The sequence below is a fragment of the Danio rerio genome, chromosome 16 (genome assembly GCF_052040795.2).
Source record: "Danio rerio strain M-AB ecotype USA chromosome 16, GRCz13ab, whole genome shotgun sequence".
Classification (NCBI taxonomy): Eukaryota; Metazoa; Chordata; class Actinopteri; order Cypriniformes; family Danionidae; genus Danio; species Danio rerio.
This window is the reverse complement of record NC_141036.1, coordinates 2,067,501-2,085,000: the sequence shown is the minus strand read 5'-3', so window position 1 is coordinate 2,085,000 and position 17,500 is coordinate 2,067,501. Positions and strand designations below refer to the sequence as shown.

The 17,500-nt window shown below is 38.4% G+C and overlaps 1 protein-coding gene across 12 annotated transcripts in view; it reads right to left on the bottom strand.

The window, feature by feature from the left end:
* grik2 (glutamate receptor, ionotropic, kainate 2) overlaps nt 1-17,500 on the bottom strand; it is a 330,719-nt gene that overhangs the window by 172,456 nt on the left and 140,763 nt on the right. For all 12 annotated transcript variants that reach the window (XM_087285783.1, XM_087285788.1, XM_087285789.1 and 9 more), the window contains 2 exon segments: nt 17,225-17,278; nt 15,323-15,496 (listed from right to left, as the gene is read on the bottom strand). In XM_087285783.1, the coding sequence (XP_087141909.1) occupies nt 15,323-15,496; nt 17,225-17,278 (228 nt within the window).

Genomic DNA, 17,500 nt, shown 5'->3' with positions numbered 1-17,500 from the left:
TACTTTACTACATCCAATCAGCTTGCAGTAGAGAAAGCCACACCCACTGCGTCACAATACGGAAAAAAAGAAACTTCCAGTTCACCAACAGTGGATTCGGACACAACTATGTTTAAAATAGAGCCTAGTTTCTCCACTTAGCTCAGAGTTTAGATAAAGGAAGGACATTGTGATTGTTTTTTTTTTTTTGTGGTGCTTAGGGAAGAGATATGATTTGGGGAAGTGGAAAGCAACCCATTGTGTCTCTCAGGTGGAAAAGGATGCACCCGCAAGAATCCCTCGGGTGAAAGAAGAGCGTAAAGAAAATGGGAACAGAATGACACCGTTTCAGCTTCCCAAAATCAACACGACGGCTCCTGTCTGCGGCGTTACCTGCCTCCAGAGACACTTGTCTTAGTGGATACCTAATGGTTACACCGCAGGGCTCGGAGTCATTAATCTAGCCTTGTGCGTCGGATCAGCCTCCATGTGACAGCACTTTTCTACTCCACGGCACAACACCCCAATCAGACGAGAGAAAAAGGAGGAAAAAAAACATAATTGCAATCCGGTGGAACCAAACCGAGACACATTTTTCATGTCATTTGTTTGTTGTTCTCGCTGTGTTCTGCGATTCAAAGATGGAGCAGCTCCCATGCAATTGTGAGTGGGTTAAATGTAAAACCGCCAGCACAAACATAAGCTCCGTTCCAAAAAAAAAAAAAAAACGGTAAGCTGCCTACTTAGACAACATTTTAAGGCAACGGCGAGACAAGCAATAGTGAAAATAGCAATTCTAAGCAAAATTGTGCAAGCTGTGTGCTGGAGACACACTGATAATATCAGCAACAACTGTTTGCCAAAAGAATTACAGGTAACACACACACACACACACACACAATCACCCCACACACACAAACTAAAACTCCCACCCAACTGGAGATGCTTAGTCTTTATTAGATGCATCCCTGCTGTTCACATTTCATAAAGTGCCGGACACTATTCCCTGGAAGTTGCACGTGTGTAATGCTGCGGATAATAAACTAAATGTTGAGCAGAGGGATGATGTATTATAGTTTCTTGGGTTATCAACTATTAAAAGTGCTCCTTTTAATAATGTGTATGTTTGAATAGCTTTATATACAGTTTAAGTCAGAGTTATTATTGCTTCTGTTGTAATTGCTGTTTGTATGTCGCTAAAGCACCAAGGTTATTGTTATAAACTTAAACTAAGATTAATACTGTTGGTCAGAAATATTTTTGTTAACTGAAATACAGTTGAAGGCAGAATTTATTGTCCCCCTGTATATCCCCCCAATTTTTATTTAATGGAGAGAAGATTTGTTCCAACACATTTCTAAACAATAGTTTTAATAACTCGTATTTAATAACTGATTTTTTTTTTCTCTTTGCCATGATGACAGTAAATAATATTTTACAAGATATTCTTCAGGAGACTAGTATTCACCTTAAAGTCACATTTAAAGGAAGTATCTAGCTTAATAAGGTTAAGGTCGGGTAATTAGGCAGGCCATTCTATAACAGTGGTTTATTCTGTAGACATTCTAAACAAATATTGCTGATGGGGTCTAATAATATTGACCTTAAAATGGTTTTAAAAAATTAAGAACTAACCATTGAGCCACTGTGTTGCCCCCTAATTTTGGCATATTATTTCTTAAAACAACATCATATGTTTTACTTGTGTAGAAAATGCAAAGAAAATTTTTAGATATTAAGACAAGAAACGGCACAATTTTTTATAAATTCATAAAGCATTTTTGCAGTGTGTGCTAGTGTGTGAAAACAAATGGACCGAATTAGTTTTATACACACACACACACACACACACACACACACATTTAGCATTTAACCAGCTTTTTTTTCAAAGATGTCAAGGTTATGATTTTCTCCTTGAAGCAGTCTTAAGCTGAATACAATTACATGATGCCACAAGTTAAGCACACTCTATACAGAGTGACGCCGTATATCTCGTCTCCGTTATATAATTAAGTAACTTCTGTTCTGTCAGTTGCCATATGTGATGAAGTGCAACTTTTAAAGATTTATTTTCATTCAGCAGATGCTATTCAACAGAGCTCTTACATGTATTACATGTTTCTCTATATTAATGCATTTTTACCAAATAGTCTATGTTAGAACTGGTTGGTTGGTTGGATGGATGGATGGATGGATGGATAGATGGATGGATGGATGGATGGATGGATGGATGATAGGTAGGTTCGTTGGTTGGTCGGTCGGTCGCATTGTTGGTAACATAATTGGTTGCAAGGTTGGTTGACCTTAAGACTTCAACTGCACTGACAGCATTGAATAATAAACGTTTTTTTTATATATATTATTTCTGACTGAGCTAGTTACTGTTGTCATAGCTAAAACATTTGTACTAGTCTACTAGTCCTTTGGTTAAGAAAAAAGGTTAGATTTCTTATTTGTTTATTTATTTTGTGTGTGTCAAATCAATATTTTAGAGTTCAAAAGAAACACAATTTTGTTAAACTGTTAATTGATAATATACATTTTGTAATTTCAGTTAACAGTTTTGTTTTAATCGCTGAATCCATTTTAACCAGAAGAAAACACACATAGGGAACCAACAATGTGCATATCCAACCATCCAAAAGATCAATGTGAGTGCTTTCACACTAGTAACTTTCTTAAATCCAAGGTTAAAAATGATACAGTGTACCAATTCATCCATTCTGGCTTTTTTCTCACTAGACTGAACTGACACAAGACATCATCCACATTAGTCATTGGCTATAGAATTATCCTGAGCTGCATTTTGATTGGACAGAATTACTGCAGAAGAAACTCACGTGTGCAACACATGGAAGTAAACAAAGAGCGGAGGAAAAACCAGCAGACATTGACCTCCCTAACAACTTGCAGTAAAGTATCATCAAACCTTTTGTCATCCCAGAATGCACATCGCAGATGACTGCAGCGTCTGGTTTAATCCAGAAAATCGAAATACGTATTGCATTTGTGTCGGTTCGAGGTCTGTTCATGTTCTCATCACAAATAAACCCCTCTAGGGTTCAATTGAAGGAGTATTAAGATGAGGGCTGCTTCCGAAATCGCCTACTAGTCAAGTATATACTACAATTAAATTTTAATTTATTACATGGCCATTAGAAAAGTACATTCTATATAGTATGAATGTAATTCGGATGTACTACATAGACCATTTGTCATTATCACATGACCTAACCATGTCATGTTGCAATGCTTCATGCTAATTCATGAATTCTCCCAAGGTGCACTATGGGATAGTGTAGTGTACATCAAATGCACATTTCAGAATCTTGCCAGAAGTAGTAGGTCATAAATTTTATGAAATCTAACATACTACTCAACTAACATACCTTCTTAGCGTACTATATAGTATAGAAGTATGTGATTTTGGACGTAGCCCAACTATTCCAGCAAGTCTTGGTACGCATGTTTGAGCTTTTGGTGCTCACCTGAGTACGATCGTTGCTTTGAAAGAACTCTTAATGAAATGAATTGTAATTAATAAAGTACCATGACAATGTCTTTGCAACATGATAATGTCAAACTCTAAAGGGATCAATAAGAACTCAAGTCTTCTTCATGTTCACTTATGAGTTGCATTTTGATTAGGAAGGCAGTGTAAACAGCAAAAACGCTCAATTGTTTAGAACCAAGCACTAAACCAAGTCATTTTATAATATATCCAATAGCAAGAGTAAGAAAATGTCTTGGCGAGAAAAAAACAAACACTTGCTTTCCTTAGAAAACCTTCACAGACACAAGACGGGAGTTTTCAGGTGCAGTAAAGCTGGCTCGGTATTTGAGGCTGAGCCGAAATGCTCATGTCAGATCCTCCACATGTCAACCTAACCGTAGTGCAAATACCTCCGACAGCATGTGGGCCACGTCTGAGCCAAATCTCAAGGCCTCCATCCAAAAACCAAAACCAACCAACCACACTGATCCACGCAGAAGGCAGCGGGCCATGGCTTAAAGGGGCTTCGTCTGGAGGAGAAGGCAGCTAGGGTAGGGTTTTTCCTCAAATACCGGAGCTTTACCAGCCATTCTCATCTCATAAAGACGACGGCCAAGACACAGCGAAGAATTATTTCCCCGGCCAAATGCAACATCACATGCTCGTCACATGCACCCACACATTATGGAGTCATTTCAATCATCTCTGGCTAGTGAGCTCAATGGTTTCTCTCTGGGGCTCTTGGATTATTCCAGAAAACCTAAATGTGTTAAGACCCCGCGGGTATAGGGATTGCTATTAAATAGGGATTCTTTCTAGGCAATACGATGTGATGACCTTGGAATGGAGGGGCTAATGGGATCAGAGAAAGCTGGCAGATCCTCAAGGAGCCCATTTGTTAGGCAAAAAAGGGACTTGAGGAAAGTTTAATGGGCGTAATGAAAGATGAGGTGCTTGATACTCCTGTTTTATGGGCTATTTATGAAAGGCTTGGTCTTGAATAGAGTCGCGCTGGTGGGCATCAAATGTCCCCTTCAAGCACATGTTTGTTCCCCGCCGAGAGCTGCCAATCTGAGAGATCTCCAATAAGACGCTGATAACAGAGCGGTTCATCAGATACACACATTTGCCCAAGCAAGATAAAGCTGTATAAAGGAAATGCGCCATTGCATGCTTCAGAACAAATATGCACTCTTTTCACAATCTCTTTATTGTTTTTATTGACGCCTCTTGATTAATGTAGAATATTTGAAGAGACTCTAGTATGGGCTTTTGATAATGAGCTTCTATGTGGTAACACAGCACTAAGTCAATTTTTTAAGAATATCGAGGACCACAATGGAAATAAGCCTGTGGCTTTTTTTGTGTATTTTATCCTCAACAGTTTTTAAAATATGTAAGAATTAGTCTAACTTGTTTGTATATTTTTTGGTAAAATTGTCAAATAAAATCAATCAATCAATCAATCAATCAATCAATCAATCAATCAATCAATCAATCAAGTGAATGAAAGCATCCAGCTAAGGGTTAAATCTGAAAGTTGCCGTGTTTAAAACTATTGACAAAATCAACCCAGGCTCATCATGGAAACGTAGCCACACGGACGTTTCTGGAGGCCACAGAATACGTCCCAGGAGGTAAGTATTTGTGCAGTTTTTGTTTTCGCGAATTCACGAGAGGCCGCTGTGTTGCGCTTTTTCGCATCTTGAACGCCTCTGGGGAGCACGCGCCGTTCGCGCCCATGCTGTTCTCGCGCAAAAAGCCGTCGGAGGCAGCTGTCGAGCGACCATCTGTCCGACTGACAGCCTGAATGACTGAACGATCAACCGGGCCCTCCTCCTCCTTCCCTAAACCCAAACGACTATTTACAAAAGCCGTCCAAAAAAGAAAAGCAAAAGCCCTCGTCCAATTTCACCGCATTCTCGCCCCTTCACGAACTTGTTTGTTTTTATTACCAGCGGTTCTTACCTGATTTCTGGAACCGCTTTTCCCTGGACTCAAACCCGATTGTTGCCGTGGCCGGCTCCTCCTCCTCCAGGCTTCTGCTCTGCAGACGTAACACTAAGCGGAAAAACTGGTTGCAGCGGCAAAGCCCTCCACACGGAGGTGAGTGAGCCATCACAGCCGGCAAGCGTGAAGAAGAGGAGCGGCGTCAAACTGCCCCGTATCGTTCACTCGAAAAAAACAAATGTGGCCATACGTACCTCCGGCCACGTAAATCGCGGTCTCCAGAAACGTCCACTGGGCTACGTTTTCAAAATGAGCTTGGGATGGACAAAATAGTCGACTCAGAGCCGAAAAAATTTTTCGAGTTGGGTTCGGATCTTGAACACATCGACGGTGATATGGTACATCATCAAATATGTAGTTCCAGATCTGGTAAAATGTGGACGCACTTTCCCTTACACACTGGCTTCCAACCATCATTTAATACTAAAGTCTAGTCCAACTATTGATACAGTTGCCGACATCCTTCCTTTTATATAAAAGCATAACAACAACTCTCTGTGGAGGCGCAGTGGTTAGCAGTGTGGCCTCACAGCAAGAAGGTCATTGGTTCTTACTGTATGAAGTTTGCATGTTCTCCCCGTGTTGGTGTGTATATGGTTTCCCCCACAGTCCAAACACATTTGGCATAAGTTGAATTGATGAACTAAATTGGCTGTAGTGTATGAGTGTGTGTGTGAATGAGTGTGTATGGGTGTTTCCCAGAACTGGGTTGCGGCTGGAAGGGCTTCAGTTGTATAAAATATATGTTAGAATAGTTGATTTATTCCGCGGTGGTTGACGACTAAAAAAGAGACTAAGCCGAAGGAAAATGAATGCATGAAAACTCTCTCAATTGAAGATAAACACTGCTATTTAACTACGAACATTAGCGAGTGACCTTCTCATCTCCGCTGGTGTCCTACTGAAGACCCTTTTATCTTCACACTTTTTTTTTCCGCTCTGTCTCCTTAGATAACCGCACAAGGACACTGGCACCGCAGTCCTGAATGGGCGCTTTTTTTTTTTTTTTTCAGCTCAATGATGAGTTGTCCTGCAGATGAGCTCTCTCCAAGTAAATCAGACAGAAGCTAAAGCAATTAGCACGGAAGGAAATTATGCTAATAAGTCTGAGGACCTTGTTAGGTCATTTTCATTATCCATGTTAAAGCATGACTCAGGGCAGCCTTTCACCGTATGAAGATTAATTATTGTCCGAAGAGAAAATGCATTGATATCTAACCGCCGAGGAATGAATCTCACAGACCCGTTCAGAAAGTAAATACATAAATAATATAACCGTGTTGTTTTTAATCTTTTCAATTTTTTAATATATAAAGAAATACAATTTGAGGAGATGGGGTTCATTAAGAGATTTCTTTTCCATGAAAACAACGCTTGAATAATAAGATCCTCGAGCCTGGGGCTCCCTCCTATTTGCAGGGCGTGAGTTTGAGCTCAGGTAGCTCTCAAGAACTCCTCTGGTTGTTTATGGCTAGAGACAAATTAGGGATTGCTATGGAGAGATATACTGGTGGCCAAAAGCTCATCTGTGGTGCCAATTTTAGTTTAGTCCTGGGGTGCCCACACTCAGACCGAGTAGGGCCGGTATCCTGCATATTTTAGTTCCAACCCTAATTAAAACACATCTAAACTAAGTGATTAAGCTCTGTATAGATATACTAGAAACTTCCAGGCAGGTGTGTTGAAGAAAGTTGAAGATAAACTATGCAGCACACCAACCCTCCGGGATCGAGTTTGGGCACCCCTGGTTTAGTCAATTCACTTATGTTGCATGTTTTTTGGACGCTGGGGAGAACCGGAGAACCCAGGGGAAACCCACATGAGCACACTGAGAACATGTAAACTCTTCACAGAAACGTCAACTGGCCTGGTAAGGACTTGAACGAGTGACGTTTTTGCTGTGAGGCAACAGTACAAACCACTGGGCCGCCATGCCACCCTATCTAGGAAAAGGGAGGAGAAGTAGAGGTGGAAGGGGGGATTCTTCATGGTGAAGGTAACTGAGATAAGAAACTCTGGCTATTTATAGTGACTTAGGAATGGTCTGATTGGTGAATCATGAGTTGGCTAATGCAGCACCAGCTGTGGTCAATCATAAGCATGTGATCCTCTTGAAATTAGTTTATAAATAAACTTCACAAAATGCTTTATATAATGGGGCTAAACAATATATTGCATCAACGTGTGGATCCTCAATGCAAATATGCATTTGTTAAGTTTACTTGTGCAAACTCATTCTCTAAATTCAAATAAGCAATTTGAACATGATTGTATTTGGGTACTTATTATTTACTAGTATACTCAAAATATCCCTAACTTATATTGAGTTTTATTTACTTAAAGACTTTTAAAAGACATTTAAGACTGTTTTATTGACTTTACTAGATCTATAATCTGAGTTTTACCATATTTTTTTACAGAAACCTCTGTAAATCTCAACAAAACACAACAATAGTCTAAATCATGTCCCAGGCTCATTGCGGATACGTACCCAGGTGTACATTTCTGGAGATTTCAAAATACATAACCGGACATATGTCTACTCGCAGTTTTTGTTTTTACAAATCCACCAGAGGGCGCTGTGTATGCTTTTTGATGGTCACAAATTCCTATTGTGTGTCCTCTTCTTGCGTAAATCTGCCAGAGGGCACAATATACACTGACTGACTGACCCGCCCACCCCCATCCCTAAACCCAACCGATAGTGTTTTCAAAAACAATCTAGAAAAACAAAAGCTGTCACAGCCATGTGATTTCACCACGTTTATTTATTAATCGCCTGTTTTTTTATGTATTTTGTTTGTTTTAACTGGATTCTGGAACTGTTTTGGGTCGGACTCGAACCCCAAACTTTTCTGTGTGTCCCAAGTCCGCCAACGTATGTGAACAGCTACCATGGGAGCATGCTGGGAGCCCGAGATCTTTAAGATAAGGTGAACTCATTTCAGTTGCAACCGGCAGCTAGCTCTCTGCAATGCACCTGTATGTTTTTTTGCTGCTGTAGCTCATCTGCTCAAGGTTTAAATTGAATTCTTCAATAGACTTCAGATCTAACAAACACTAATCTGGGATTTTTTTTGTCTTTTAGCTTCGATCACTTTTAGGTGGATTGCCTAAAACCATTGTTAGCCAACTGGGGTTGCAAGTTTGTTGTTACAAATATATTACACTGATTTGCTGTTTTCAAAATCTGCAGTTTCAATGAACTGCGTCGCAAATATGTACGATTGCAACTGCACATCCAGGTACATCCAGTGGGAAAGCACATGGGAAAGCAAGGTTGCTGCAGAATGGGGTGTTAGTGAGACCAGCAGGAGACGCTCAACCTTTGGTCTTTGTGGGTCCTAACACCCCAGTATAGTGAAGGGGACACTATACTGCTCAGTTAGTGCGGTCTTTTGGATGAGACGTTAAACCAAAGTCCTGACTCTCTGTGGTCGTTAAAAATACCAGGATGTCGTTCGAAAAACAATAGGAGTTTAACCCAAATTTGCCCACTGGCCTCTGTCCATCATGGCCTCCTAACCATGCCCATGTCATAATTGGCTTCATCACTTTCCACCAGTCAGCTGGTGTGTGACATGTGGTCTGGCACAATATGGCTGCCATTGCATGCACACAAGTGGTGGATGAGGAGATTCCCAAAAAAATGTGTAAAGCACTTTGAGTGTCCAGAAAATCGCTATATAAATATAAAGATTATTCACGTTCATTATTCAGAGTTCACGTAACTTGTTTCTATTAAGTTCAATGAACTTTCATTAAAATATTGCAGATGGTTAAGACAAAAACATCTTTTAACAAGGAAAAGACTGGACGACATGTCGCATCGTGTCACTTGTTGTTAGACCGCAGTGTAACAATGTGAACAACATCTCACCAAGTGTTGGTCACAGTCTGTACTGAATTCCAGAGGTTAAATATAAAGCTTTAACAGCACCATAAATACAGTGAGCCGGTGAAGCTGCTAATCAAACATTTACGCAAACTTTTCACAGTGTCAATACGCATTAGCCTCTGACTGATCGGCTGATGAATGAGCGGCTGCCTTCAAACGCAGCTCTCAGGGAAACCGGAACCATTAAGCTTTCTAAATAATCGCGGCTGTCAATGTTACAACCGGAAAGGATTGACGTGCGGACAGACAGCCTTGAAGAGTGAGAGTCTGTCTTTTTTTGCTTTTTCTTTGGCAGAGCTGATGAGTGAAGATAGACTGATGAGTTACTGTAGGACAGGCTGAGTCAGCTAATTAAAGGCTTTAAGTCTTTTAATCGACTGGGTTAGAAAGGGGGGGGGGATTTACCCTCCAGCTGGCCTCCCCTCAGCCTTATATATCCAGTGTTTGTGTGTGTGTGTATATAGTTCACTTTAAGATATACTAGATCTTTCATTGGTATTATTAAAGGATTACTCATGTCCCGTTTTCACTGACTGGTACAGTACGGGTTAGTATGGGTCATCTTTATCAGGCCTGCATTTCCACAGCCAAAAGGGTACCGATGACACTCTTTTGGTGTTTGTGGTGTTAGACAGAAAGCTTCAGTTGACGTCATTCTTGCAGTAAAGCTGAAAAGGTTGATCACATATCATCTAACAGATGCTTTATACGCATAAGTACTTGTTTATAAATGTTCATTACTAACCTTACTATGAACATGATTTGATTATAACTGTAGATCAATAATCATAGCCTACTTAAACGTCTGCAATATACAATGAATAAATAAATGCAACATATATGAACACATACAGACCCTTACAGTCTCCGATATGTTACCAATTACAGAAAAACTACACACAACAGACATTTAGTCCTTATTTGGGTTCAAAAACAACACACAACGTATAGCCCATGGTCAGTGCAAACCTCTCATCTGTGTTTGTAATCTTCAGCAGCACATGTAACCTCTGTTAGAGAGTCATTCCGTCATTCAGAGCTCAAAATAGTCCAAAAGGTGATGATAATAGTTAAACAAGGCAGCTTGTTCATCTTTTAGGTTGCTGAAAGAATCATTTGCTCCTTTGCTTTTCCGGCTTCTCCCTTGTTTTTTCGCGCTTCACTCTCGTGTTTGTCCATTTCTGAAAGGATCGAGTGTCAGAAGCACTTAATAATCACGTGCATGTTATTATCATCAGCTCAAACAGTTCATTATTTTACATATAGACGCGCGGCGAGCACAAGCGAGAAAGCGAAACAGCTCATGCTTTATTCTGCTCTTCTTCTTGGCTTTGTGGCAGCTCATCAAGACAACAAGTTTTGTTTAAGCTCGAGTTGACCACGGCTTGTTATTATATGTATATAGTATTACGGTGTAATGTCTCGGCTGTGAATTTAAAACATGTCGGTTCCTTTGTTTTCATTCTGGCTTGTTGCACGAGCGAGTGATGCATCTCTGTTAACCAATAGCGTTCAGTTGCACGTCTAGCTCCGCCTTTTGGTACACTTATGTTGTGTTAGGTACCCTTTGCAAAGGGTAGCCAAAGAGTGGTATACTTTTAGGTACCTTTAGATAGTGGAAACAGTCATAAAAGCAAACCGAACCGTACCATACCACCCAGTGGAAACAGGCCATCACGTGCGGTTTCAAAGCTGTATGACTGCAAGATATTTTATATAAAGACATGTTTAGACGCTGTCAAAATACAAAAATGCACAATAAAAGTGCCATACACTAAAAAAAAATAATTGTTTTAGGTACAGTAAGTGGTTGCAAACAATTTATATGGGCTGAATCTGAACAAACCAATTAAATATGGTAATGCTTAACTCAATGGGCCATATCATACACCCTGCGCAATAAGGTGCAAGACATGTTTAGCGAAATTTATTGCTATTTTCAGACAAGCACAACCCTAATTTTACAAATTTTTGCTCCACATTGTTTATATAGCAAATCCATTTGTGCTGCTTTGTGGACTCATGGCTGTCCGGTGTGTTAAGGCGCATTGTTGGCGCGTTGCTATTTTGAGGGAGGAGGGGGGCTTTTTTAGTTTATTTATGACAATTTACATTTTTATATTATTATTAGTATTTATTGTGCTCATTTAAATTTGTTTTAATAAAAACTAGTTTAGGTTTTGCGTTTAGAGATGTCTGCATCATATGGGGCATAAGGACAGGACGTGTGTTTGAATATAACGCTTTTTTGAGCACACTTCTTTAATACTGTTCATTTATTTCTTTGCTGGAGATTAGAACTGAATTTAGAAATAGTTTTGAAACAAACCTTTGCGCTTAACAAACTAAATTAAATATGTGGGCTAATGGATGTGTTCAGTGGAGTGAGTTTCCACTGTTTCCCCACTCCACCAAAGTAAAGGAGTAAAGTAATGAGTTAAGTAAAGAGAAGAGAAAGTGAATAGGATGAATGGAGGAGGCTCGTTCTTTATCCTCGCGCTGCAGATGCTCTGTTGAACTGTTTTCTTGCTAGTGAAGCGTTCAGTTTTTACCCTTACAAAGTCCGCCATGTAAATAGCAAATGCGCTCTGGAGCGACCTTACTGACTCTTCATGGAATTATGAGATGAGACTTTGACTGGTTTAATGAACGTCATGTTCAAAACACACCCAGAACTCATTAAGAGAATAAGCATAGCCCTGTTAGACCATGCGTCAGGGCGCAGAGCCATCCTTAAACTAGCAAAAGTGGATTGGGACACTCTTAAAACCTTTGCGCCATGCGCTTTATACTTTGCACTTAGAACGTTAAAATAGAGCCCTATAAGTTTAAGCGCCACACATTCTGCTAAATATCTCCTATAAGAAGCTCAGACGGAAGTGTAAATCAAGACAAGAGTCCTCCCTCATCACAGCTGTGTAAATTCCTCTATAAACAGGATGTAAAACCAACGAGTCCAAAAAAGTGTCATTGTGTTGTGTCCCGCGAGAGTTTCTTTGGCAGGTTTCTTCTTTTTTGGCATGCGACTTCTCATCTTTCCTCTGTTTCCGTCTCACCCAGCATCTAGTGAGTTCATATCTTGGCCTTTTTCCCGGATAGGAGAGCCACTGTTGAGGAGGAACTGGGATCCTGCCAGTGCGCTGATATCAGGCGCTTTTTAGATCGCTATAAAGCAGAGTCCCTGTTTATCAGGCACGGCTCAGATCGCAGAGAACCCTGCAGGTTGTGGGTTCAAGTTCTCTGGGGAACAAACAGTCTTGTACACAGACAGAGCAAACAACCTCCTGCAGCTCATCCCAGCATCAATTAATACACACTCGACTGTTTTCAATTGGACTGCAATTCCATGTATGTGTATATATACAGTTGAAGTCAGAATTATTGGCCCTCTTCGATTTTTTTCTTCTTTTTAAAATATTTTCCTAAAGATGTTTAACAGAGCAAGGTCATTTTCACAGTGTGTCTGATAATATTTTTTCTATTCGAGAAAGTCTTATTTGTTTTATTTTGGCTAGAATAAAAGCAGTTTTGAATTTTTTATGAACCATTTTAGGGACAAAATTATTAGCCGCTTTAAGCTATATTTTTTCTCGATGATCTACAGAACAAACCACTGTTATACAATAACTTGCCTGATTCCCCTTACCTGCCTAGTTAACTTAATTAACCTAGTTAAGCCTTCAAATGTCACTTTAAGCTGTATAGAAGTGTCTTGAAAAATATCTAGTCAAATATTATTTACAGTCATCCAGGGACGGACTGGCCATCTGGCAATTCTGGCAAATGCCAGATGGGCCAGACCATTTTTAAAATGTGGGCCGGGTCAGCTATTTATTTATTTATTTTTTTTATACGTATGTTATTACATTCAAGCAGCTTTTATCTCTTGCAAGATATGAATATTATGATGATGATAATGATGATGATATTAGGTTAATAATAATAATAATAAATAAGGATTCGCCCAATCGGCAATGACCAGCTGGTTTCGAGATGGTCTGACCCAATTGGAGGTCACGCGGACGTAATCAAAATCTGGTAATAATGTCAAACAAACAGTAAGTGCAACACAAATTGGAAAAAAAGGAAAGGCAGTGCAAAAAGCTCAGAGAAAGCAAACAAAAAAAAGGCTCTAAAATCAAACGCTGCCAAATGCATAAAATTAAATGAAATAGTCTTAAAAGGGGGCAGCACAGGGTAGCGCTGACGCTTTACAGCACGAAGGTCTCTATTTCGGCCCACGGCTGGGACAGCTGGTGTTTCTGTGTGGAGTTTGCATGTTCACGTGAGTTTCACATGTGCTATAGCTAAATTGGGTAGGCTTAACTGTCCGTAGTGCATGTATGTGAATGTGTGTGCATGGGTGTTTCCTAGTCATGAGAAGGGCATGCGCTGTGTGAAGCATACGATGGATAAGTTGGCGGTTCATTCCGCTGTGGCGACCCCTGATTAATAAAGGGACTAAGCCGAAAAGAAAATGAATGTATGAAATTATTGCATGTATAAATTTGTTATAAATGGATTGTTTTTATTCCAGTAGCATACATTAAATGTTTAAATATCTATTACCTATATGGAACTGCTTATATTATTTCACCATCTGTACACCAATATAAATAGTGAATGTGCTTGTCTGTGCATGGGGCTGTGTCGGTGTGGTAATGCTGGTGTGGCTACAGTGCCAGGGCTGATTTTTAGTCCCAGTCCGCCCCTGCAGTCATCATGGCAAAGAGAAAATAAATCAGGTATTAGAAATGAGTTATTAAAATTATTATGTTTAGAAATGTGTCGCAAAAATCTGCTCTGTTAAAAAGAAATTGGGGAAAAAAATAAACAAGCGGTCTAATAATTTAGGGGGTTATAGTTGTGTAACTTGGCTTATAAACACAACACATTCTATCAGTACTCTCGGGCTGCACGCACTGGATAACATCAACAACTCGTGTAACACACAATTCAGTCTGTACTGCAACAACCACTCGAACATAGATGCTTACATGTGAGAACTACCCACAAAACACATAGGGCCTTATCATACAGCCGCGCAATAGGGCATAAGACGTGTTTGGCATGATTTGTTGCTATTTTCAGACCAGCACAACTATAAATTCAATGTTTTGCACCTAATCTCATCTTATTATTGTCCTCTTATCTGGGGCCGGGTCATGGGGGCAGCAGTCTTAGGAGAGAACCCCAGACTTTTCTCTCCCTAGACAGTTCCTCCAGCTCCTCAGAGGGGACTCTAAGCCGTTCCCAAGCCAGCCGAGAGACATAGTCCCTCAAGTGTGTCCTGGGTGTTCCCCGAGGCCTCCTCCCGGTGGGTCATGCCTGGAACACCTCCTTAGATAGGGGTCCAGGAATCATCCGAAATAGATGCCTGAGCCACCTCAGCTGACTTCTCTCGATGTGGAGGAGCAGTGGCTCTACTCCGAGATCCTCCCAGGTGACAGAGCTCCTCACCCTATCTGTAAGGGACCACCCTGAGAAGGAAACTCATTTGGTCTTGACCCAAAGCTCATGACCTTAGATGAATGGAGGAGTGTAGATTGACCGGTAAATTTAGAGCTTTGTCTTTCAGCTCAGCTCCTTCTTTACCACAACGGACTGGTACATTGACTCCACTACTGCTGCCGCTGCACCAATCCGCCTGTCAATCACACGCTCCATCCTTCCCTCACTAGTGAACAAAACTCCAAGATACTTGAACTCTTCCACATAGGGTAAGGACTTTCCTCAAACCTGGAGATGTTTTGCACCATGTTGTTTAAACAGCAAGTCCATTTGTGGACTCATTGGTGTGCTGGTCTGAAAAGGAGGTGTGTTAAGGCGCATTGTTTGCAAGTTGCTATTTCGAGGAACTGAAACAGTCCACGTCATTGACCAACTGAAAGCTGCGCTAAAGTCCAAAGCAGAGCCACACAAAACACCAAAATGTTTCTTACTGTCATGAAGCCATCGAGGAGGCCAGAATCGGGTTTAGGAGGTGCCTGTAGACGCTCCATGGACCACTTTTCAATGATGGAGGACACTTGACTGTTCTCTGTGTTTAGGATACGAAATCCAGTCATGTTGACTCCGCTGTAGCGATACGGCTCCACGTCCAATGCGAAGAGATCCTAAAAGCATTTGGGAAGGATTGTAAATTGGCAAATAATTGGGGGAACAACCTTAAATCACTGTTGAAATAAGTTGCATTTGTACATCCTTATATAATACACATCAATAATAATTATACCTATTTATAAGGCTGACCCACTTCAAAACTCTAGTGAGATATCTTGTAGTCGTAGGCAAAAACAGAAAATGTACCAGCCATGAAAATGTTTGTTTGTTTATTTATTTGGTTATATTTTTTTTATTTATTTGGTTATAATTTTTGCTTGTTTAGTTTATTTATTCATGCTTGTGGTTTATATACTTATATTTGTGTTTTGTTTTTTTTTTTGGTTTATTTGATATATTATAGTATTAATAATATATTATATAGTACTTTATTAAATAATTAGTTTAGTCTTATTTTTAATTAATTAATTACCTATAAATTATTAATTAATTTTTGTTAATAATTTGTTTGTTTGCTTGCTTGCGTGCTTATTTTATTTTATTTTATTTATTAGTTTTTTATTTGATTTCATTTTTATTTCATTTTGTTTGGTGTATTTATATTTTTGGATAATTAATTAGATTGTTTATTTGTTTGTTTGTTTATTAATTAATTAATTTTGTTAATTATTTATTGATTTGCCTTATTTTTATATATATTTTGTATTTGTATTTGTATTGTATTTATTTATTTATTTTGTTTATTTATTTATATTTTGGAGTATTTTGTTTGCTTATTTGTTTATTAATTAATTTACTTGTTTGTCATATGTTTATATTTTTTATTTTTATATCTTTATTTATTTTATTGGTATATTTACTTTGTTTTGGCTCATTTTTTATTTGTTTGTTTGTTTGTTTATTTATTTATCTATTTATTTATTTCAATATTTATTTTTCTTACATGTATTTGATTATTATCATTATTTCTTTCTTTTTTTGTTTTGATTTAATTATATTTTGGTTTATTTGTTTATTTGATTGTTTGTTTGTTTGTTTGTTTATTATTTTTGATTTGCCATATTTTTATATTTTATACTTTATATTTATTTGGTTTATTTATTAATATTTTTGGTGTATTTTTGTTTATGTGTTTAATAAATTTTTATTTATTTGCTTGTCATATATTTATACTTTTTTTTTACTTTTTTTGCTGATTTATTTAGTTTTTTTTCTTTGTTTGTTTCTTTATATTATATATATATATATATATATATATATATATATATATATATATATATATATATATATATATATAGCTTTACTTTTTTCTTTTTATTTGTTTTACTTATTTTGTTTGCTTCTATTTAGTTTTGTGTTTGCATTATTTATTTATTTTTATTTTTAATTAATTTATAATTGTCATATATTCAAAGTAAAAAATGTGTTACGGGACCTTCGAGTACAGTAAAAAAAAAAAAAAAACATTCATTTTATTAAATTAAACTACTTTATTAATGTTTTATGTATTATGACAAATTTTAAGCAAATAACATAAATCTTAAACAGTTATGCCTGAAACTGGAATGGCAGGAGAGTGAAGGACAAAATTATAATAATAATAATACAATCTAATATTGGCCATCATTTATAAGTGGTAAAAACAAGAAACAGCAGCAGAATAAAAAAGCATTACAATGTATCCACTAAGGAAATGTAATGGCCTGAAATACAAATGATATTGCGAATATTACTGTGGTTCTGATTGTGTTTTGTAATATAAAGACCCGTGCATAACTTACCAGGGTAGTAAAAATGTAGTGGTAATACTCTGTCATCATTCCCATGGCGAGAGCCTGCGAAAAAAAACATTGAGACTCATCAATGAAAGCATTTTGAGACAAGGCAACGATAATGCTGTTTCTAGAAATGTGCAATTCCTCACAGACTCGAAGGATAGGCAGGGCGAAAATAATGGCATTTCTTGTTTAGATGATGTTGTGCGGCTCGTAATCATTTTATATGCTGAGGATTGTGAGCTGAAATCATATGAAGCGTTCAGTCCATCTTTCCCCTTA